Genomic DNA, 23,156 nt, shown 5'->3' on the forward strand with positions numbered 1-23,156 from the left:
AGATATGTTCAAATCAGGTTCCAAATAAATTTTACACATTGCATTTGATTGATATACCTCATAAGTCTTTTTTAAATATGGGAATCTTTTTCCTACCTTTCTCTTATTGTATTTGATTTGATGAAGAAACTGGGTCATTTATCCTGTAGAGTTTTCTGAATTTTCCTGATTGTATTCCCATGGTGATATTTAACATGTTGCTCAGTCTCCTGTATGTCTTGTAAACTGGTAGTTAGAGCTAGAGGATTGAAAATATGCATCAGTTCCTATTTTGGTTATGTTTTACAATAATAAATCCAATAGTTAATGCTCTTTGCTTTCTACTCCATCTTTTAAGATTAAGAGTGTGTTTACTTGTCAGCCAGCATCTATTATAAAAAGTTTACTCCCTGAATTTTTTACCTACCGTTTCAGTAGTCATTGAAGATCATTGCTAAGATTCATTATTTCATTTGAGGTTACAGTGGTAATATTTTATTACTCATTTTTACTGCTTTTATTTTTGTTTTCCTGAAAGAATGTTATTTTAGTGATATTTAAAAATATTATTCACACTTTCTCCTTCACACTTTGAAGGGATACCATTTCACTCCAGAGAGACAGAAACACTGAACAGAAGAGGCTTGAAAACTGTTTGAGCCCTCCTAGTACCCACATTCAGAGACTTTTCACTCTCACTTTATTTGATCTCTTTGACTCTAAATTCTAACCAATAAGAAAGTAAGAGAGTTTTATACCTAAAATTGCTATATCATTCTCCAACCCAGGAAAACAGATATCACTCTGGGGAACTTCTTAAATTATACTTCTACTTTATTCTAGTCCTTCATGTTCTATATGGAGGCACTAAAGGTCAAGGACTCTGTATTACCTATTTCTGTGTAATAAATTACCCCAAAACGTAGTGGCTTAAAACACATACTTTTTTATATCACACATTTTATGGGTCAGTAATTTTATATCACATATTTTGTGGGTCAGTAATTTTATATCACAATTTTGTGGGTCATTTTTTGTGATGCAGCTTAGTTGAGTAATTCTGACTTAATAAAGGTTTTTCATGAGGTTGTAGTCAGTATCAGCCAAGGCTGTTTTCATCTGCTCTCCTGAGGGTAGGTCCACTTCTCAGCTCACCCACGGGAACTAGTAGCATTCAGTTCCTCCCTAGCTGTTGTCCAGAGGGTCACCCTCAGTTTTCTGCCGCTAGGGCCTCTCCATCGGGCAGCCCTCAGCATGGCAGCTGGCTTTCTTCAGATGAGAAATAAGAGAACAAGAGAGAGCTCTCTTTGTAACCTAATTTCAGATGTGATATCCCATCACTTGTGCTGTACTCTCCCCATTAGATGCAAGTCACTGTCTAGCCTGCGCTCAAAAGTGAGGGGTTACAGCAGAGCATAAATAGCAGGAGGCAGGAATCACGGGGGCCATCTTAGAGGCTGTAATGTATATGACCTGACAGCAGCCACGCCTTTGAAACAGCCCACATTATCAGAGTATTTTTTGCTCTTTGGTATTGGAAATAGGCTCTTTTTTGTTGAAAGTCTCCAACCTATCTGTGTTAAAGGGCTTAGTCTCTGAACAAAGCTAGCTTTATTAGGCAACTATATCTGTAATGATATTAGAGCATTTTCTTTCTTATGATACACTCTTTTAATTTTTTCTTGTAGCCCTGGTTGTTGCTATGAAACAGCTATGACAAGACATTTTTATCATGGCCGTACAGAGACTATGCGATCATGCACAGTTGAAGCAGTGAGGTGGTGCCAGTCCATGCAGGATCCTTCTGTCAATGTGAGTATTGGAAAGGAAAAAAACTCACAAGATTTGTTTAATTGTTCTAAAGGAACCATGGTCTTTGAGTAACTAACTTCTTTGCTTCAGTTTTCCTGGATCATTAAAATACTTTGAGACATCTTTTCTGAGGTTTTTAAAGCATTTGTTCATTCACCAGTGAAATGTGTAATTGGAAACAGGGAAGGCAGGAAAAGGATCCCATTTGTGTTATTTTCTAGGCAAAGGGTCTTCAGTACTTTAGGTATTTCAGGACTTCTAATCTACCTTTAGAACAACACCAACAAAGTGCAGAAATCCCAAGGTGCCTTTAAAAGGAAGGTTTCTTGATGTGGTTGAATGTTTTTGAAATGACAGATTCTTGTTTCATATAGTGGAACCAGGACAGTTGTGTGCTTTGTTTCATACTCTTTTTTTTGAAGCATTTAGACAACAGCAAATTTCCTTCTCGCTGTTATTTTAGTATTATATTTGTTTCTTTAGTTTTGCTAGATGTGGTTATATATGAGTGCCTGTATCTTAATTTTATAGAACTGCTTTATTGTCATTTTTAGTTATGCTTTCATTTTTGAAATATCGGTTGCTTTTATCTTTATACTTGTTAATGTCACTTCAGTGCTGCCCACAAGTTCATAGTTTCCTATTCCAGGAAAGAAATAAGAAGCAGGATATACAGGGAAGAATAGGCGATAGAATAACTGATGGAAAGATATAGGAGTATGTGTTATAGATCTTCCTAGAAATCTTTCCTCTCCCAAATTACCCCAATCCTAATTACAATGATCTTAGGATTTTTTTCTAGTTGGGTTTTGCACAGTGTGTTATTGAAGTGTCTCTCGATTTTTAATACAGCTTCATGAGCGGCAGCAAAAGATGTTACAAGCTTTTGCAAAGCATAATAAAATGATGAAAGATTGTTCAGCTGGAAAAGGTACTTATGTTAAAATTTTTCTGACTTAAAAATCTCTCATGGTGAAAAATTTTTTTCTAACCTCAGATTTGGGGTTTCATTGCAGGATTTGATCGTCACCTTTTAGGTCTCTTACTCATAGCAAAAGAGGAAGGTCTTCCTGTTCCAGAACTCTTTACGGACCCACTTTTTTCCAAAAGGTAATATAGTGTAGTGTTTTACAACTTCATCAATTGGCTTCTTCTTTTTGTATATTAAATGGTTTTTAGAAACAATATAAGCATCTGTAGGCCTAGTAAAATGTTCTTTTATTGTGCCACACAGCGGAGGAGGTGGAAATTTTGTTCTCTCAACAAGTCTGGTTGGCTATTTACGAGTCCAGGGAGTGGTAGTTCCCATGGTACACAATGGTTATGGATTTTTCTACCATATCAGAGATGACAGGTGAGGCTTCTCTTTTTTATTCTTTCTGTGCTATAGAGTAGGAAAGGTATTACTTTTGTTTTTAAATGCCTTTCCTACACTGTGATTCTTATATTGCCATCTGTCACTTGCTACATAAGTAACTATTTTTTTCCACTTAGGCATTTAATGCATATTCATGTTTCTCTGTCCTGCTTTTGAGACACTTGTCAGATTAGTCCCTTAGGTGTCTTTATGCAGAACACTGTTTCAAGTTGATTTGGCAATCATATCATCATCCTCAAAATCAGTACACCCATGAACATATTTGGTTTGTACAAGGTATTTTATAATAAGCTCAGATAAAATGTTTAAATATATGGTGGTTCATGTAGTCATAGACAATATTAATGAGATAGAGAAAAGAGATTGGGTAAATTATACTTTTTAAAACATGTTTTACCAATTCAGATGCAGTTCACTTGGGCTGTGTGGAGTTTGACTTATGTTTATGGAAAGAATGAGAAAGAAAAGATCAAAACCTGGTATAAAAAAGAGTAGTGGAGAACAAGATAAAATGAAAGTGATAGCAAGGCTTGTAAGGTCCTTATCTACAGTCTGGCAGTCTCTTTACAGGGGCCTTTCAAAGCATAGTTGGCTTCATAAAAATTACATGACTACATTTAGCACTATGTGAATAAGAAGAGGGCAGGCTTGGAGGCACTTCAGATAGAATGTGAAAAATTGGAATAGTAATATGCATGACATATTTCAGTTTCTAATACAACTGACCCTCGAACAACATGGGTTTGAACTGCATGGGCACACTTACATGCAGATTTTAAATAAATGAGAAAATTTTTTGGAGATTGAGACAATTTGAAAAAACTCAAAACTGTGTAGTGTAGAAATATTCAAAAACTAAAGTATTCATGAATGCATAAAATATATACAGATACTAGTCTATTTCATCATTTACTACCATAAAATATACACAAATCTACTATACAAAGTTGAAATTTATCAAAATATATGAACATAAGCTCTTACAGACTTTATATGGTGCCATTTGCAGTCAAGAGAAATGTAAACAAATGTAAAGATGCAGTTTTCAATCATAATTGCATTAAATTAACTGTGGTACACACTGTACTACTATAATAATTTTGTAGCTACCTCATGTTGCTACTGTGGTGAGCTAAAGAGTTGCAAGTATCTCCTTAAGATGTCATATAATGCTAATCATCTCTGCAGAAGCAGTTTGTCTCTTTAGCAGATCACAAAAAGTGATCTTTCGTGGTTCTATTCTCATGTATTTTTCACTGTGGGTAGTACAGTATTGTAAACATTGAATAATACCATGGGACCCATATGTAGTGCTTCTAGTGATACTGCAAGTGCTCCCAAGAAGCAGAGAAAAGTCATGACATTACAAGAAAGAGTTGATTTGCTTGATAAGTATCATAGATTGAGATCTGTAGCTGCATTTGCCCATCATTTCAACATAAATAAATCTAGTATAAGTACTATTTAAAAAAAAAAAGGAAATTTGTGAAGCTATTGCTGCAGCTACACTGGCAGGCATTAAAACTTTGCCTTTTGCAAAATGCCTTTTGATCTCCAATTAAAAATGCAGCTTTTTGGTGGGTGCTATATTTTTTATAGCAAAAAAGTGCCTTTCTTGCTATAAAAAGGCATACCTATAGACTCTACTATGATTCTAGAAAAAGCGAAGTTATTATATGACAACTTTACAGGAAGGTGAAGGATCTAAAGCTGGAGAATTTAATTCCAGCAAAGGATAGTTTGATAATTTTAGAAAGAGGTTTGGCTTTAAAAATGTCAAGATAACAGGAGAAGTAGAGGCAGCAGACAAATTCCCAGACACCATCAAGAAAATCACTGAGGACAAAGGATATCTGCCTGAACAGGTTTTTAATGCAGACAAATGTGCCCTATTCTGAAAAAAAAATGCCACAAAGGACATTTGTTAGTAAGGAAGAGAAGTGTATTAGTCAGGGTTCTTTACAGGGATAGAACTAATAGGATATTTAAGAAGTATATAAGAAGCATTAACTCACACGATCACAAGGTCCCACAATAGGCCAGCTGCAAGCTGAGGAGCAAGAAAGCCAGTTTGAGTCCCACAGCTGAAGAAGTTAGAGTCCAACGTTCAAGGCCAGGAAGCATCTAGCACAGGAGAAAGATGTAGGCTGGGAGGCTAAGCCAGTCTAGTCTTTTCACGTTTTTTCTGCCTGCTTTATATTCTGGCTGTGCAGGCAGCTGATTAGATGATGCCCTCCCAGATTAACGGTGGGTCTGACTTTCCCAGCCCACTGACTCAAATGTTAATCTCCTTTGGCAACACTGTCTCAGACACACCCAGGATCAATACTTTGCATCCTTCAATCAAACCAAGTTGACACTCAGTATTAACCATCACAAGAAGCAAGCATCAGGCTTTAAGGCAGAAAGGGATAGGCCAACACTACTGTTTTGTGCAAATGCAGTAGGGTTTATGATCAGGACTGCCTTTGTCTGTAAAGCTGTTAACTTTGAGCCTTGAAGGGAAAAGATAAACATCAGCTGCTAGTTTACAAGAAGGCCTGGACCAATGATAACCTTTTTTTCTGGACTGGTTTCTTTGATGTTTTGTCACTGAAGTCAGGAAGTACCTAGCCTTTTAAAGTTGTTTTGATTTTGGACAGTGACCCTGGCCACCCAGAACCCCATGATTTAAACACCCAAGGTGTCAAAATGGTCTACTTGCCCCCAGACATGTCTCTAATTCAGGCTCTAGATCGGGGGTTATAAGGACCTTTAAGGCTCATTACATGCAGGACTCAATAGAAAGGATTGTCACCAAGGATTGTCTTTTACCCCAATGGAAGAGAACGTCATGAAAGTCTGGAAGGATTACACCATTGAAGATGCCATTGTTGTTAAGAAGAAGTCATGAAAGCAGTCAAGCCCAAAACAATAAATTTCTACTAGAGAAAACTATGTCCAGATGTACATGATTTCACAGGATTTACGACAGAGCCAGTCTAGGAAATCATGAAAGAGATTGTCGATATGGCAAAAAAAAGTGGAGGGTGAAGGATTTCAAGGTATGGATGTTGGGCCAGTTTCAGTGGCTCATGCCTGTGTTTCTAGCAGTTTGGAAGGCCAAGGTGGGAAGATTGCTTGAGGCCAGGAGTTTGAGACCATCCTGAGCAATATCGTAAGACCTCATCTCTATTAAAAAATTTGAAAAATCATGCACTAATAGTCACCACACCAGAGGAATTAACAGAAGGTGACTTGAAGGAGATGAGTGCTTCTGAACCAGAGCCAAATGACGAGGAGGAAGACATAGTAGAAGCAGTGCCAGAACTGATGTTAGATAATCTCACAGAAGCATTCTGATTATTCAAGACTGTTTTTGATGGCTTTTATGACATGCACTGGACCCTTCTATGATAGGAGCATTGAAACTAAAGCAAGTGGGGCAAGGGTTGGTACAGTATAGAAACATTTTTAGAGAAATGAAAAAGCAAAAAGATAGAAATTACAATGTATTTACATAAAGTTACACTGAGTGTGCCAGCCTCCCCTGCCTCTTCTTTCATCTCTTCTACCCCAAGACTAGACCACTGCATTTTAAATGTATTACATGCTGATTGTAAAAAAAAAAAAGTTGTTAAATATAAAAACTACATAAGAACAAAGTTATCTACATTTCCATTACATGGCATAAGACTATAATTATATGATGCTCCCAACCTATAATGTATGTAGACTGTATATTTACACTGTAAATATTTGTGTCCTTTTTTGTGAATTTCATTCTTGCTTATTATTTCAAGCAGTTTACAATGCCATTAAGTATGCTTTGAGATATTTTGATGGTTGTATAATTTCCAGTCTTAGGATTCCTATGATTTATCTAACTGCTTCTCTACTATTTTGTTTTTCCATCATTACAAATAATGTATAAGGTTATAAATGTATCCTTTCTCATTTCATCACACCATTGCCAACTCTAGTTATTATAAAAATTCTGTAGGCTAGGCATGGTGGCTCACGCCTGTAATCCCAGCACTTTGGGAGGGATTACACTAGATCACTTGAGGCCAGGAGTTCAAGACCAGTCTGGCCAACATGGTGAAACCCCATTTCTACTAAAAATACAAAAATTAGCTGGTGTGGTGGCACACACCTGTAGTCTGAGTTACTTGGGAACCTGAGGCACGAGAATTGCTTCACACTGGGAGATGGAGGTTGCAGTGAGCTGAGATCATGCCACTGCACTCCAGTCTGGGCAACAGAGTGAGACTCTTTCTCAAAAAAAAAAAAAACTCTTTACCCATTTGACAGGCAAAAAATAACATAAATTACTTGTTTACCTATGAAGTAAAACATGTTTTCATTGTTTTTGGCATTGTGTTTCTTTCATGAATTGTCTGTACATGTAGGAAAGGCTGTTCTTTAGAAAGATAACTGAAATTTTTTTTAAAAATTGACACTTGAATAAGAATGGTTAATCTGTGGAGAGAAACATGTTTAGATGCTGCTAAATATCTGGGAATTCCATGCCCAGTGTAGCTGGAGAATGATTCGTGATCATGAATCACTAGGTGAAAACAAGGCAGGACTTCCTAAAGGTTTCTGTATTACTTTTCTGCAAATATAATCCACTCAGACATTGGTTTCATCATTATATACTGGGCTAGAGCATGTTCTTATTTTTATTTCTTTTTGTTTAACTTAAAGCACATGTTGAAGACATAATTTACTCTTTTTTTTAAGTGATGTGAAAATTGCATGGTTTTCCAGAAGCATTACATTGCACATTTTAATTTTGAGCCTAATTCATATTTCGCTATAGAAACTTCTGTCTGTAAAGTGGAAGACTAGCTCTAAGTCAGGCTTCTCTCCTATTTATTTCAGCTTCCCAGGGCCACTTTTCTCACTTGCCAGATCTGGGATTTCTTATTAGGAGTATCTCGAGAAAGATGGTGGAAGGCATGACTTGATCCCAAGAGTTTCTCTTTTTGACTCCTAGAAATAGCCTTTCTCACCTATCATCCTTCTCTGCCTTTTTTTTTTCCAAACTTTCTTCAAGTACTCTTTAAAAACAGTTTAAATTTCATTAAAAACTGTAGCATGAATTCATATTCCAACTCATTCCAGTAGCACTTTAGGAAGGACTTTTCTAGGAAGGAGGTTTTTTGTTCTGTTGTAAACGTAGTAAGACCTAGCTTCAGAGCACTCTAGGGCTCTAGCTAATTTGTTCCCCTTTGTCCCTAGGTGCTAGTCATCTAATGAATGAGGTGTTCCTTAGCATTATCTACAGATATGGCTTTACCTTCAATTGTGTCAGGTTACATTTACCTAATGTCAGCAAGACTTCACATTTCATGTATGAATATCCAGATGAAATAAAGTCCTGGTTGTATTCACCATCACTATTTGGAGCCTTTTGTGTAATCATTAATCATTATTTATGCTTCACAGGTTTGTTGTGGCCTGTTCAGCCTGGAAATCCTGTCCCGAGACTGATGCGGAAAAGCTAGTTCAGCTGACTTTTTGTGCTTTTCATGATATGATACAGCTGATGAACTCTACTCATCTTTAGAGATGAATCATCTATTAAGCACTTACCAAAACATATCATTAAACTGAGTGCTGGGAGTGAGTTGGTAATATGAGATGGGAAGGAATGTTGACTTGCTAACATTCCTTTAACAAGTTAAGAAAACTTGTTAAATGTAGAAATTAGTAGAATCATGCTCTCTAAATTTATTCTGCCATAGAAGGTAGAAATATTTTTAAGCTCCTCTGATGCAGCAGCAATGCAAATTATGACATAGTGAATATAGAACTATGCAGTATTTAAGCCTCAACAATCCAAATCTACAAACTTTAACAATGCAAGTCTTACTCTAATTTTTAAGTATTTTTGTTGGTACTTACATGGGTTATAAATCCTCTCTCCGGACATCAATGTAGAGTCCATCTTTCAAGCACTTTAATTTTTTTAGCTGCCAAAGGGTATGAATTACATTATTGTATGCTAATTTCCCTGAAATCAATGCCTTCTATGTTCACCACAGGGATAAAAGCCTGTTATGTTTGATGGGAAAGACCACTACAATCTAATGGTGATCTAAAATAACTTTTTTGGGCTGGGTGCAGTGGCTCATGCCTATAATCTTAGCACTTTGGGAGGCCAAGGTAGGAGGATTGCTTGAAGCTAGGAGTTTGAGACCAGCCTGGGCAACAGGGTAAGGTCCTGTCTCTACAAGATCAAAAACTTAGCCGGGTATGGTGGTGCATGTGTGCCTGTAGTCCAAGCTACTTGAAGGCTGAGACAGGAGGATTGGTTGAGCCCAGGAGGTTGTGGCTGCAGTGAGCTGTGATGTGCCCTTATGCTATAGCCTGGGCAAGAGCGTGAGACCCTGTCTCAAAGAAGAAAAAAAGAGAAAAATAACTCTTTTGAACAAACAGACAAATTAGCTAGTAGTATGGAGATGTATACCCTCTATTACACACATAAAACCGTAATAAAATTCATTGTGGTGTATTATAATTAGTTTTGTGAACAGAAAAATAAAGCACTTATGTTTAAATTTGTTACAGTGACTTTTAAAGGATTAATGTTGAATCACATTGTCAGAATTTTTTCCTCCTCGCTGTTCAATTTTGTAGTTTTTACTCTCAAAAAATGAAATTCTCAAAATTATATAGCTTTTTGTTTTGTTTGAATAAATGATTCATTCCTGTTTGCTTTTCTGGTGCTTTTTGACCTCAGTTATATATTGCTGTGTAATTAACCATCCAAAACTTAGTGTCTTGAATCAGTTTATTGTTTCTCATTACTTTGTCAGTTGATTGATAACAGCTAGACAGTTCTTTCTTCTGCTCATCTTGCCTGTGTTTATTTGTACAGCTATAATCATCAGGCAGCCAGGACTGAGGCTGGAAAGTTTAAGATCACCTCACCAACTATCTGTAAATTTGGTGGCTGGGACTGTCTCTCCTGACATGGTCTCTGATCATCTAGTATTCAGAATTGAGCTTCCTTACTTGGTAGTGAGAGTGTTCTGAGAGGTGAAGGTCCCTTGAGGCCTAGGCCCTGAAGTCACATGCCATCACCTGGCTGCATTTTGTTGATTAAACCAAGTCACAAGAGAAGTCCAGATTCAAGGAGTGGGGGAAAAGTAATATCTTGATAAGAGTAAGTCACTTTGTAAAAGAGTGGGCACAGAGGGCATGATTATGGGTACTATAGCAATCTGCCAGACATTTTAATATATGTAAAGATTACATCATACTTAGGGTACTGATTCTATACACCCCTTTTAAAAAACATGTATGCTCTGAATTTGATAAGACTGGTTTATTACTAACAATTAAGCCCTTTACACTGTGCCAGCCTCTGTCCTGAAAAGCATCAGTACTATTTCTCTGTGAAAACATTCAGAGTTGGCTTCAGTAGCATTTGATACATTTCTTCACAGTTGGTATAGAAAAGGAAGATGAGATCTGAACTAAGAACCTTTTCCCCTCATTCTAGTGCAGGGTTTTAAACTAGATAGCGAGGGCATTTAGAATCATTTGGTTGGTTTATAAATACAGGTTGAACATCCCAAATCTGAACACCAGAAATGCTCCAAAATCCAAAACATTTTGAGTGCTGACATAAGGAAATGCTCATTGGAACATTTAGGATTTCTGGACTTGGGATGCTCAGCCAGTGAGTATAATGCAAATATTCTGAAATATGAAACACTTCTGATCCCAAGCATTTTAGATAAGAATACTCAACCTATAATGTGTAATGAGTTGCGTATTTTGGAAACTGCATCACCTGCACAGAAACCTCCTCTCACTCACACTTCACCACTTTTCCTAACTTGCCTGATGTGAATAATCACCTAGAGTGTATTTTAAAAAACAGATTCCTGGGCCTCAACCCAGACCTACTGAATCAATTATTTTGTTTATGAATAGATGCCCCATGATTCTGATCAGGCAAGTTTGGGTATCATTATACAGGAATAGGTCAAACACTACTTTGGGTCACTGCAGTAACGTACTTTTTGCCCCACTTTTATCTTGGTTAATCTGAAACTTGATCCACTCACACAGTGGTCACATTTGAAAAATTCTTTAGTAATATGGCTTATTACAGTTAGAAGAACTTTGGATGATTTACTGAATTTAACAACCTGATAGAGCGCTAAGAACTAATTTGTTGCAGAAAATTGTGGAGAAAACAAAGGGAAAATTATTGAAACATTTCAGTGTGGTTAGCTTCTAGGGGTTGTCTATATTTTTTGCTTTCCATCTAAACATACCTTTCCTTGTAGGAAAAACGGATTTTCTGGGAAAAGTAGTCTATTTATAAAAGAGAACGCAGTTGCTATAGAAACTCAGCATGTATCATTGATGTTTGATGTTTGAAATTATACTGATAATTGTACATTTTAAATTAATGAGTTTAAAACTTTAAAAAAATACTTAATGATAGGGCTCTTTCTTGCTTTATGGAACCGATATGTGCTTTCAGAGTTAGCTAGGTAGGGCAATTTCATTTTCTCTTGATGTTGGATGATAAAGCTGGAAATTCATTAATTTAAAAAACTTTGATTCCACAATAGAATGATTTAGAAAATTACCAAGAGAGATGAGGCTATTGAACAATTTCTTTTTCTTTTGTACTTGGGAAAATTATTCCCAAACTTTCCTGTCTACCCAACCCATTCAGGACCATAAGACCATTTCCCTATGTCTGTGGCTTCTATATTTCTACACCTGTACTTACCTTGAATTTTGTTCTTTTTCTGGATGTTTCTAATAACTTAGGGAGAGCTAGCCTGTTGTTTCAATACTTCATCAAGACAGGTGTCACTTCTAACTCTCAAATTTCAAATGCCGTAATAAACCCCAAATTGGGTCTTCTAAATTGATCTAGAATGAGATAGATATAGCTATGTTTTATGATGACAAACCAGAAACTTATTTTACAAGTCAGGTAAAATGGTAGAATAATTTGAATTTATTTTAAAAATATACTGTAGCAAAAGTTCATAAGTTCTGTGTCCCAGCCTGGACACTGACCATTGAAAAATAGATGCCTTTCTGTGCCAGCAGCTGCTGATGCGTGCCATGCTCCTTGACTCTCCCATTCTGAAACACCACTATTAAGTCTGCATTCTGGATGGTGGACAGGCGGTGAGCAATCACAATGCAGGTGCGGCCTTCTCTGGCTTTGTCCAGGGCTTCTTGGACAACCTATTGATAAATCAGACAGACACCTTATCCCAAAAATTGTATAAATTAGTTTTAACATTCAAGTAAATTTGAAAATGTTACCTTTCTAATCAACTTTTAATTTCTAGTATCTTAGAATCTTTGAACTTTATGCATGTGTATTTTGTATAATCAACATTTAATCTACATAGTTATGTTCTGCTTTTTAAATATAACACAAATGGGTTCCCATGCTGTAAAAAAATTCATAAGTATTTAAATTTTCTAATCTTCTGTTTAACTAGTTCCCTTTTGAGTATTTTCCAGTTTTTCATTCCTAATGTGCTAAAAATGTAATTTGTGCAGCTTTTTTCTTTTGAATGCTTTACTTTATAAAATATATAATCATTTTAGAAAATTTAGAATAAAATATTCCATTACTTCAAAATAACCACTATCAGCCGGGCAAGGTGGCTCACGCCTGTAATCCCAGCACTTTGGGAGGCCGAGGCAGGCAGATCACAAGGTCAGGATTCGAGACCAGCCTGGCCAACATAATGAAACCCTGTCTCTACTAAAAATACAAAAATTAGCTGGGCATAGTGGCAGGCACCTGTAGTCCCAGCAACTCAGGAGGTTGAGGCAAGAGAATCGCTTGAACCCTGGAGGCAGAGGTTGCAGTGAGCTGGATTGCGCCACTGCACTACAGCCTAGGCAACAACGAGACCCCGTCTCAAAAAAATAAAAATAAAAACCACTATCTAACGTTCTGTGTTTTTCCCCCTGTGCTTGTGTGTGTTTTTTTCATGGTTGACAGCAAAATCCCTTCTATTTCATAAATTAAATAAGACATAAGTTGGGAGGCCACACACACCTTTTCACTTTCAGTATCCAGAGCTGATGTAGCTTCATCCAACAGGAGGATTTGAGGTTGTCTGATGAGGGCTCGGGCAATAGCAATCCTCTGTTTTTGACCTCCTGAGAGCTGAGTCCCCTTATCTCCCACTCTTGTTTCATATTTCTGCAAGTTAACCAAGTTATAAATATGTTGAATGAACTGTTGCTTAACAGTTGACAGTTCTATTTACAAGAAAAACATTTAGAGTCAATAACAGTTTCTATAACGTTGTTTCAACTTAACAGAGTGTTTATTTTCAAAATCAAACTAGAAAACTGGTGACTTTAATTCTCAATGGTATTCTACAGTAGGCTATCTTATAATTAACTTTCTTTAAAATAGGAGGAGTATACTCTAAAATAACAAATGCTATAACGGATATATGAATCAATAAGTCATTTGTTGTCATTATCAAGTATTATGCACTGTACATAGTAGTATGTGCTATACTCTTATACAACTGGCAGTGCAGTCGCTTTGTTATGCCAGCATCACCACAAATACATGAATTTTGTGTTGCACTATGATATTATGACAGCTATGTCACTAGGCAATAGGAATTTTTCAGTTCCATTATAATCTTATGGGAACCACTGTGGTATACGCAGTCTGTCATTGACCAAAATGTTGTTATGTAACACAGGACTGTAGTAGTATACACAGCACACTATGAAAGATCAGAAGAAGGAGATAGAAGCTGTTGTGGAGACAGGGTAGAAGGAGAAAAAAGGGGAAATAAATGAAAGAAATCTTTTTAGAGAAGTTTGGGGAGCTAGATTTTGAGAGAGCATTCTAGGCTGAGAAAGAGCATATGAATAGAGATGTAAATTGAGTCAGTTCAGTTTGCAGGGCTTATGCAGTGATGTATATCATGTGAATTAATTTCCTAAGGTCCAGTGGTCACTTATATTAAGAGCTGAAGCTGTACATTTTTCTATTCACAGTCAAATCCAATATTTGATTCAGGTCAATGTGCATTAAAGGTTGGTAAGGCTAACCAAAATGAAAGGTTTTTAAAATTTTATTTGTGGGTGTGAGTGATTTCTAAGTATAGCAGAAAATAAAAGCAAAAATAATTAAGCTCTACGTCAGTGTAACCCAGTGGAACCCTGAATGCTGGAAGAATGCCATAAAATGAATTGTCCCTACCATCACTTTTAGGGACCTCAAGCCATCCTTCCAGGGCTACACATGTTTAAAGTGAACTAAAAATGGATCATGGACTGAAATTTAAAATGTAAAGCTATAAAACTTTTAGAAAAAAACATGGAGAAAATATTTTGGGCCTAGGGCTAGGCAACAAGTTCTTAGACTTGACACTGAAAGCATAATCCATAAAAGGAAGAATTGGTAAATTGGACCTCATCAAAAGTAAAACTTTTGCTTTGCAAAGACCTTCTTATAGGATGAATAAACAAGCTACAGACTGGGAGAAAACATTTACAAACTACATATCCAACAGTAATTACAATATGTTAAACAAACAAAAAAACTTCTGAAAACTCAGCAGTAAAAGATAAAAATCCAATTAGAATATGGGCAAACAACATGGAGACATTTCACCAAGAGGATATATAGATGGTAAATAAGCATATAAAAAACTATGTTCAACATCATTTGCCATTGGGAAATGCATATTAAAGCCACAGTGATGTATCACTACACTCTTATCAGAGTGGTAAAAATAAAAACTAATGACAACAGTAAATGCTGGCAAAGATTCAGAGAAACTACCTCACTTACACATTGCTGGTAGGAATGTAAAATGGGATGGCCACTCTGGAAAACAGTTTAGCAGTGGCTTATAAACTAAACATGAAATTGCCATACTGCTCCACAATTCTACTCCTGGGTGTTTATCCCAAAGAAATAAAAACTTGAATTCATACAGAAACCTGTATACAAGTATTTACAGCAGCTTTATTTGCAATAGCCAGAAACAGGAAATAACCCAGCTATCCTTCAACAGGTGAATGGTTAAACTGTGGTACATCCACACTGTGGAATATCACTCAGTAATAAAAAGCAATGCCTATGAATACACACAACTTCAGGGAATTAGCTGAAAGACAAAAGTTAATCCCAAAAGTTTACATACTGTATATATTTTTATAAAACATTTTTAAAATATAAAATTATACAAACGGAGAACAGATTCATGTTTGCCAGAGTTTGAGAGGAATGAGGGTGGGAGGAAGGGATATATGCATGGCTCTAAAAGGGCAATATGAGGGATCTTTATGGAGATGAGAATGTTCTGTATCTTTTTTTTTTTTTTTTTGAGACGGAGTCTCACTCTGTCACCCAGGCTGGAGTGCAATGGTGTGATCTTGGATCACTTTAACCTCCGTTTCTCAGGTTCAAGCGATTCTCCCGCCTCAGCCTCCTGAGTAGCTGCAACTACAGGTGCCCACCACGACGCCTGGTTGATTTTTGTGTTTTTAGTAGAGACAGGGTTTCACCATGTTGGCCAGGATGGTCTCAATCTCCTGACCTCGTAATCCACCCACCTTGGCCTCCCAAAGTGCTGAGATTACAGGTGTGAGCCACCGTGCCTGGCCAGTGTTCTTAATTAGTGGATCTATGAATCCCCATCTGCAATACAGCTGCACAGAACTAAATCCATATGCAAATCAATGCAAGTAAAACAAGGGAAGTCTGAATAAGATGAGTGGAGTGTATCAATATCAGTATCCTGCTTGTGATACTGTATACTAGTTTTGCAAGATATTGTCATTGGCAGAAACTAGGTAAAGGGTACATAAGATCTCTGTATTCCTTACAATTACATGTAAATCCATAATTATCTCAAAATAAAAACTATAATTGTTTTAAAAGTACCATAGGGCTAAACCAAACATGACTGCAGTCTAAATGCAGCCCTCAACCACCAGTCTGTAACCTGAAGTATGGTGGTTTTGAGCTTCTCACTACATTTGTATGAGGTAGGCATAATGTATTCCCATTTACAAATAAGGAAGCTTGGTATCCTGAAGTGCCTTGTCCAAGTTGTTAATGTTAATAAATCAACATATTTTGTTATAAGATTTTGTTGGCATAACTTTGGTAATTGTTTGGGGGATAAAAAATAGTCTCTTCTGATTTCAGCTACTTGTTAACTTACGTGGGGTAACGTCTCGATGAAAGGATGTATGTTGGCAGCTTTGGCTGCACTTACAATTTCATCCTGTGATACAACCCGGCTGTTGTCTCCATAGGCAATATTCTCGGCAATGCTGCAGTCAAATAGGATAGGCTCCTGAGACACGATTCCGAGTTGAGCTCTGAGCCACTGGACATTGAGTTTCTTTGCTTCTTGACCATCGAGAAGCTGAAAACCAAAGTCCACAAACTATAAGAAGGGTATAAAAAAGAAAAAAAACCTAAAAAGTTACTAGATTGTCCATTTGGAGGATTGTTGCATGAGGGTATCAGCAGCTGCAAAACAACAACCCTCCAAGACTTATACCATTGAGGCCAGCATGGCCAACATGATGATTTTTATGGTGATTAAGCCATCCCTATCCTGGTCTAATTGGCAAAATGGTAGCACATCTGACCCTCTTTTTTCACACTTCTCTTTGTCCTTGTCTGCCCTCCTCTAGCCATCTGTGTCCTACTCTGCGTTAAAGAAGCCTGCATCAAGGTGTCCCACTCAGATCTGCTGTCCCCAGAATAATCCTAACCCTTCACCTTGACTTGATTTCCCCTTCCCCCATGCACAGCAGTGAAAAAGCTGATCAGAAGCAGGGCCCCAAAAGCTGGTTGACTCTGGTCCTACCTCTACCTCTCTTTTCCCTGAAAACTACTAGCCTTAACTTTCCCTGAAAACTACTAGCCTTAACTTTCCCTCACCTCTCTGATAGCACTAAGGACAAGAATCCCATGGAAAAGGAACAAGTTACAAAGGGCAGTGTCTTTGGGAGGATTATTTTTGCTGGCAGTGATGGTTTTGTTTTTGTTTTACTTGCTATAGGCAGGAGGCATGGTGCTTCTAGGGAAGTGTTGTAATACGTACTTGAAAATACAGCCTTGTGTAAGGTAAAGGTTACAGGCAAAGGAATAGACACAAGTCCAGCTAGTCTTGATCTCAATAAAGAAAAAAATTCCCACCATAGTATCAGCACACCATATTTACAGAGTTGTGGTGAGCTGGTTTGCCTATGTTACCTGCAGAATAGTTATAATAGCAAAGCAGAAGATTTCCAGAGAGAAACAACTAAATTAGGCTTAACAAGGCTGATTTAGGCTTAACAACTATTAATAAAAGAAACAAGGCTTAACACTTTGGCGACTGTCTAATGGGAACAGGCTCCCAGGGCTCTGTCATGGGTGCTGTCCCAAGGTTATGGCAGATACAAGCATTATCAGTAAGAGTTGGTCTTCACTCAAGGAAGAGAGCCACGGGGCTACATGCTAGAAAATCAATGACAAAAGCCAAATATGAAAGGGCTGGAGGTTGAGGATCAAAGTCAAAGTTCGAGAGCCTAGAATTCAAGGTAAGAGAAGGCAGCAAAACTGAAAGCGGTGGGGAGGCAATAAGCAGGTAGCACCCTGTTTTGGAAGTCAGCTTTGAATTTGGGCAGGAGTCTGTAGTTCACCTTTATAAGCCAGTAAGTCAGTATTTGCTTAGAACAATCAGACTGACTGGAAAGGCCCATGACAGGGTAAAAATTAAACTTATATTCAGTATTTTCTGAGCTAGACTGAATTCCAGACATTCTGTCCTATTGTCCCCATATATTTCCCAGATATGGTGCCAGTTGGGGTTTATAGAATGTGGTCATTGTATCAAACAGGATTCTAGGTCTACATTTGTCCAATATTTTCCATTATGACAATATTGGTTGGGCCAATTAAAATATAGCCTTCAATCAAGTTATAAGGAAATGTGCTCACCACTGTCCCCGCCAAGGGGTCGTAGAACCTCTCCAGGAGCTGGACCACCGTGCTCTTCCCACAGCCACTGCTGCCCACCAGGGCTAGTGTCTGGCCTTTCTTCACCTCCAGGCTCAGCCCCTGAAGCACTGGCACGTTTGCTCGGGTGGGATAGTTGAACACGACTTCATTAAATGTTATATTTCCTTCAAATTTATCCTGAATAAATGTTTAAATGTTGCTATTATAATTGGCCTGATAATTATTGGAATAAGAAATATTATTTCAAGGAAACTTTACCAAAGACTGTAGTAGAGAAACATAAAATTCATATTTGGTATAGTTCTGGTGCCAGTTAATATTGATAGCAAGTTATTATGGTGTGAAATGAAGGTGAGAGATAGGGGTATAGGTGAGATTAGACAAAAAGTCATTACCATGAGTTGTTATCTAACTTAGTTTCTGATTTCTTTAAGATATTCATTTAGCTTTCCCAACTGCTTATTCTGAAGCTGGAATCAAGCCAGTGTCCAAAAGACTCTAAAGGCTTGGAAATTTAGCAACAGTTTCTACCCAAAGTTTCAGTGGGCAGCCCTGATGGCAAACCCTGGCAGTTTCTTAAGTTCACTTTCTTTATCTCACTCACTGGGCACAGCAATTTTATCAGAACATGAAATACCTGGGAAAGTCCTGGAAAGACTGTGTTAAGTCCTAGCCTCTTTACCTACACAGCTGCTTGTATATTACAATGTGTAGCATCTTGTGTCATACAAAGAACACTCAGATGTGAGTTTAAGTTACCTTTATAGATAATAAAGCACAGGATTATTACTCTCATTGTGAACGAACTGCCCTTCTTACCAATTACATCTTAACTATTATAAAAAGTGATTAAAGTCAAATTACTAATTGCATTAACATGGCAGAATTATACCTTTATGTAGAAATGACTAAATTTTTGTGGAAACTATTCAGTTCTAATATATCTGGTTTTCCCTTTTTTTAAATTTTGATGTGCTAAACTTCAGGATCCTTGAAACCACCTATAAAATTTTTAAATGCCAGTCAAGTTGCCCAAATATTAGCTATATAAATATTACAAATTAAATGAAACACATGTTGGTGTAATCATCACAAACTTATCCTGTAGCTATAATCTAGCAGACAGCAAACCTTAGGGAAAAATTGATCAAGCATCATCAGGCATCAGAGAACTTACAGGCTTCAGCCCCTCTTCACTGTAGCTGTCAATCAGAGGTTGTCTTTCAAACAGCATGAATAAGTGGGCTGCAGACAGCTTAGCTTTAGCATAGTCTGGAGCAAATGAACTGGCATGTCCTAGAGCCACTGCACCAAATACAATTGCAGAAAACACCCTAGACAGAGGTAGAGGAATTCAAAAATTAGCTTTTATAATTAACTCCATGATGTTTGAAAGTCTAAAGGTATAGTGCTTACCAGTATTTTTTCCCTTTACTCCTTAATCATCCCCTTTCTCCCCCGACATACATTTTCATAAAATTCTAGTAACAAGAGAAATCTAGGAGAGGGGCAAGATCCACTTCCTGAGGGTTTACCTTTTCTCGACTTGCTTTCTGACTTCCCTTTGCATAGTAGCCCCTAATTTCTTAGGACTACTGTGACTTCCCAAAGGTTTTTACTTTCAAGAAGAGGCTTATAACTGAATCTGATCTGTGAGCTCAGCTAATTTTAGTTGCTGGTTATACTCTTTTTAGAGTTGAGGGAATTGAAGCACAAAGTGTGTAAGGGCCTTGATCGGTTCCAAGTAAGCTTTTTCTGATAAAGCTCCGGCCCTGACTTCCAGTTTGTGGTTTCTTCTATACTACCACACAAATGATCATCATCATCACTGTAAATAATTTTTATTAGGGAAAATAAGCCTTTACTAGAAATAGCTTTTTATTTACAATTAAAATAACTATGCTATCAGTTATTATGCTTAGTATCTGGGTGATGACATGGTTTGTACACCAAACCCCCATGACATGAGTTTGCCTGTATTAACGAACATGCATATGTACCCCTGAACCTAAAATAAAAGTTAAAATAACTATTGACAGCACTCTGGAAAAAAAAGTCACCTTAAACTAAAGTTCTATTTTCTAATTATATGCTCTTTAAAGATGGATATTGATTATGACAACTTTTAGGAAGGGCTAAAGATCCTGAGATCTACAACTTCACAAAGCAATTTACTTCTGATACCAGCACTACCCCAGAGAAAGGAGTGGGAGTTCTCTACTAATAATGGAGAACTTTAAGTTTTCACCTCCAAACTTCTAAAGCTAAGATATTAAAAATGGGTTTTAATACCTAGGGGCTGGGATGAGAGGTATAGTAAAACTTTCCTTTAAATGCTTGACGAAAAGGTGAGTTGCCAAAAACTAAGTTTTAAAATAGTGATGAACAACCCACATGTGGCTGCATAGCTTCCCTGTACTGCCTAAAGCTGTCTTCTAGGTTTCCATAATTTAACATTTCAATGATTTTAAAAAAGAAAGGAAGCAGGAATAATGTAACTTTCCAACGGTTTTCACTTTCAGAAATGTTCTCAATATTTTTTATACAATAAATAGTTGTACTCGAAGTTGTAATCCCCAGCTGCTAGTTCCATTTGTCCCCCAAAATCACTCCTCACTTTTTACCCATCTCTACCTTCTATCCCCCTACTCCATGTCTGGGGATTCCAACTATCATGAACTGAATCAAAAGGTTTTCTTGTCCTCTGGTTTCATAGGATTTGGCCAATGGAAGGCACAGCAGAGGATAGGGAAGCTGGAAGGGAGTGAGGCCAAGGTATTTGTTTCTTTGGCTTCTTTCTTGTCAGATTGCTTGTGCAGTTGCTGTCCCTCCATCAAAGACCACAGAAAGCACCTATGCTGAGTTCTGGCTATCTTTCCCTTCTCTTGCCTTGAGGCTTAGGGTGGTAGCAGTTTCTAGCTGGGTATTGCTGGGGTGTTAACTTCCTTCTTGGGTACTGCTTACCTTAACACTTTCCAGGCCTTTGTAAATAGACCCTTTAGCAAACTCATCAATTAACCCATTTGCTGTGCCATTTGTTTCCTGCTGGGATCCTGATACAAAGATTATATAGATACATTTTTTCATGGTAATTTTAATTTTGGATGAAAAAAAAAACCCAGCTCTTACACACTTTCGCTTTTTTGTCTTGACCCTGTTTCAAAAATGGCTGTTCACCACTGCTTTAAAATCATCCCACCAGAGCAGAAACATACCAAATGATCTTAAAAAGAGTTGCTTCCCTCTTTCAAGCCTAGATTGCAACCTAATGGAATGTGCTGAGCACATTATGAAAGAAGGCATCAAACAGAAAGACCAGTAGTTCGCCTTGGAAACCAAGGAAAAAGGAGAGGCTGAGAGGCAAATGTTGGCAGGGCTGTCTCATCTCAGGCCTGGTTAGGGAGAGAGTGCCTTTGCCAGACTTCCAACAACTATTCCCATCTCGTTTTCCAGGCCATGTTTTGGTTGTAGATAATAGTAAGCTATATAACCCTGTTTTGAGTCCATGGTCACCAGCAACTTTCTAATTACGATTTTTTCTGCCTATATTCTATAATGAGAAAATTTGCATCATCCTGACCAGGATTATATGTACAACTAAAACTGTGCTTTCTGATCATTTTCATAAGCTTAATTGTAGCCCGCAAAATGAAACTGCACTTGGAGTATTAACAAGATCAGATCTCTGTGCCTGCCAGGATGGAAACTGTGGTAAATTTAAATCCCTGACCTCATCTTTGGACACAGGAGTCATTTTTTTCCTACTCTAGACTTTTGCATAAACCTACTAAAACCTTATTATAGAATAATCTTAATATTTCTAAAGCTACTTACAGAATAACATCTCTGAAGCGCATATGTCCATTCACAATGAGATACGCACCAAATCGAAAACAACCGGCATAGGAAAAATACATAAATGCTTGTGAGATACTAAAAGTAATTCCATAGATGTGTGCCTTCTGCACAGAATTCCTGAAAAGCAAATCAGTATACTTGTAACCATCTCTTCAGCCTCCCTTAGCGCTGTGTAGTGGAAAGAGCACGGCTTCTAAGTCTAGCCGAGTGGGTTTAAGTTCCACCTCCAGTTATATTAGTTTGGGTAAATGATAACTTCTCTAAACATTTATACCATGGAAATAATCACTGTAATGCAGAATTGTTTTGATAATTAAAAACCATATAAATGTCTAGCACAGTGCCTAGTTCATAGTGGTTCCTCAAATGATAACTGATATTATTACATATTAATATCTGATGACTCCAATGTTCAACTCCTATTAAGCATAGTTGTTGTTTCAAAAATACCTAAAATGTCAGGATCTGAATTTAAGTTTGAATTATCTGAATGTGATTTACTACTATTATGTTGTTTCCTGTAACTAATTGTACTCTGTTAGGTTAAAATTCATGTTTCAGATTCACAAAAGTTGAGTCCCTGAAGTTTACATAGATATACACCAGAAGTCCTTTCCCAAGCTAGATCCTGCCAGCCGCCCCTGTATATAATTTATTTTGTACAGTTTCTAATTTGACTTCATGCTATACTTTATTGGCTTCTGAATCCTCTAAAAGAACTATAATTGAGTTACTCTCAAATATGAGGACGTTTTTGGCAAAAGGAAAAATTCAAAGTATTACTAATTTGGATGGTTTAACTTATGTGCTGTGAACATGGTGTTACAAAACTTGAGCATTCTGTGAAGCTATTGAATCTTTAAATTATAACCAAGTTCATAATTAGCTTCACCTTTCTATTCTTCCTTAACCCTCCTTGAAGTTAAAAATAGGTCATCATTAATGGTGCATACATGTTTTATGTCAAACAACAAATGGACACAAAGGTGTAGCTGCATGTTATTTAGTATCATATGAAGTGTGCATAACTGAGGAGATGGCATAAATTGAGACTTTCAAAGATATCTGTTCAAATTTGCAAGTGTTCAAAACTACTGTTCCAGTCTGCAAAATTGTAATCTAAGTTGTGTTCAACTT

At 37.2% G+C, this 23,156-nt stretch overlaps 2 protein-coding genes across 3 annotated transcripts in view; one reads left to right on the forward strand and one right to left on the reverse strand.

Annotated features, from left to right (window-relative positions):
- CROT (carnitine O-octanoyltransferase) overlaps positions 1-9,872 on the forward strand; it is a 54,173-nt gene extending 44,301 nt beyond the window's left edge. Inside the window, exons 14-18 of one of the 2 annotated variants that reach the window (XM_003822727.4) lie at positions 1,668-1,791; positions 2,644-2,722; positions 2,808-2,901; positions 3,026-3,145; positions 8,603-9,872. In XM_003822727.4, the coding sequence (XP_003822775.1) occupies positions 1,668-1,791; positions 2,644-2,722; positions 2,808-2,901; positions 3,026-3,145; positions 8,603-8,723 (538 nt within the window). In that variant the 3' untranslated portion in view covers positions 8,724-9,872. Of the gene's footprint in view, positions 1-1,667; positions 1,792-2,643; positions 2,723-2,807; positions 2,902-3,025; positions 3,146-5,994; positions 8,575-8,602 lie in introns of those variants that run through there. The other variant, XM_034964362.3, reaches the window with a different exon arrangement.
- A 2,256-nt stretch (positions 9,873-12,128) lies between these two features.
- ABCB4 (ATP binding cassette subfamily B member 4) overlaps positions 12,129-23,156 on the reverse strand; it is a 73,786-nt gene continuing 62,758 nt past the window's right edge. The window contains exons 23-28 of the mRNA XM_034964361.3: positions 21,996-22,136; positions 19,339-19,495; positions 18,141-18,338; positions 16,366-16,572; positions 13,218-13,364; positions 12,129-12,385 (exon numbers count right to left, since the gene is read on the reverse strand). Coding sequence (XP_034820252.2) covers positions 12,179-12,385; positions 13,218-13,364; positions 16,366-16,572; positions 18,141-18,338; positions 19,339-19,495; positions 21,996-22,136 — 1,057 coding nt within the window. The 3' untranslated portion in view covers positions 12,129-12,178. The remainder of the gene's footprint in view (positions 12,386-13,217; positions 13,365-16,365; positions 16,573-18,140; positions 18,339-19,338; positions 19,496-21,995; positions 22,137-23,156) is intronic.

This window comes from Pan paniscus, chromosome 6, assembly GCF_029289425.2.
Source record: "Pan paniscus chromosome 6, NHGRI_mPanPan1-v2.0_pri, whole genome shotgun sequence".
Lineage (NCBI taxonomy): Eukaryota > Metazoa > Chordata > Mammalia > Primates > Hominidae > Pan > Pan paniscus.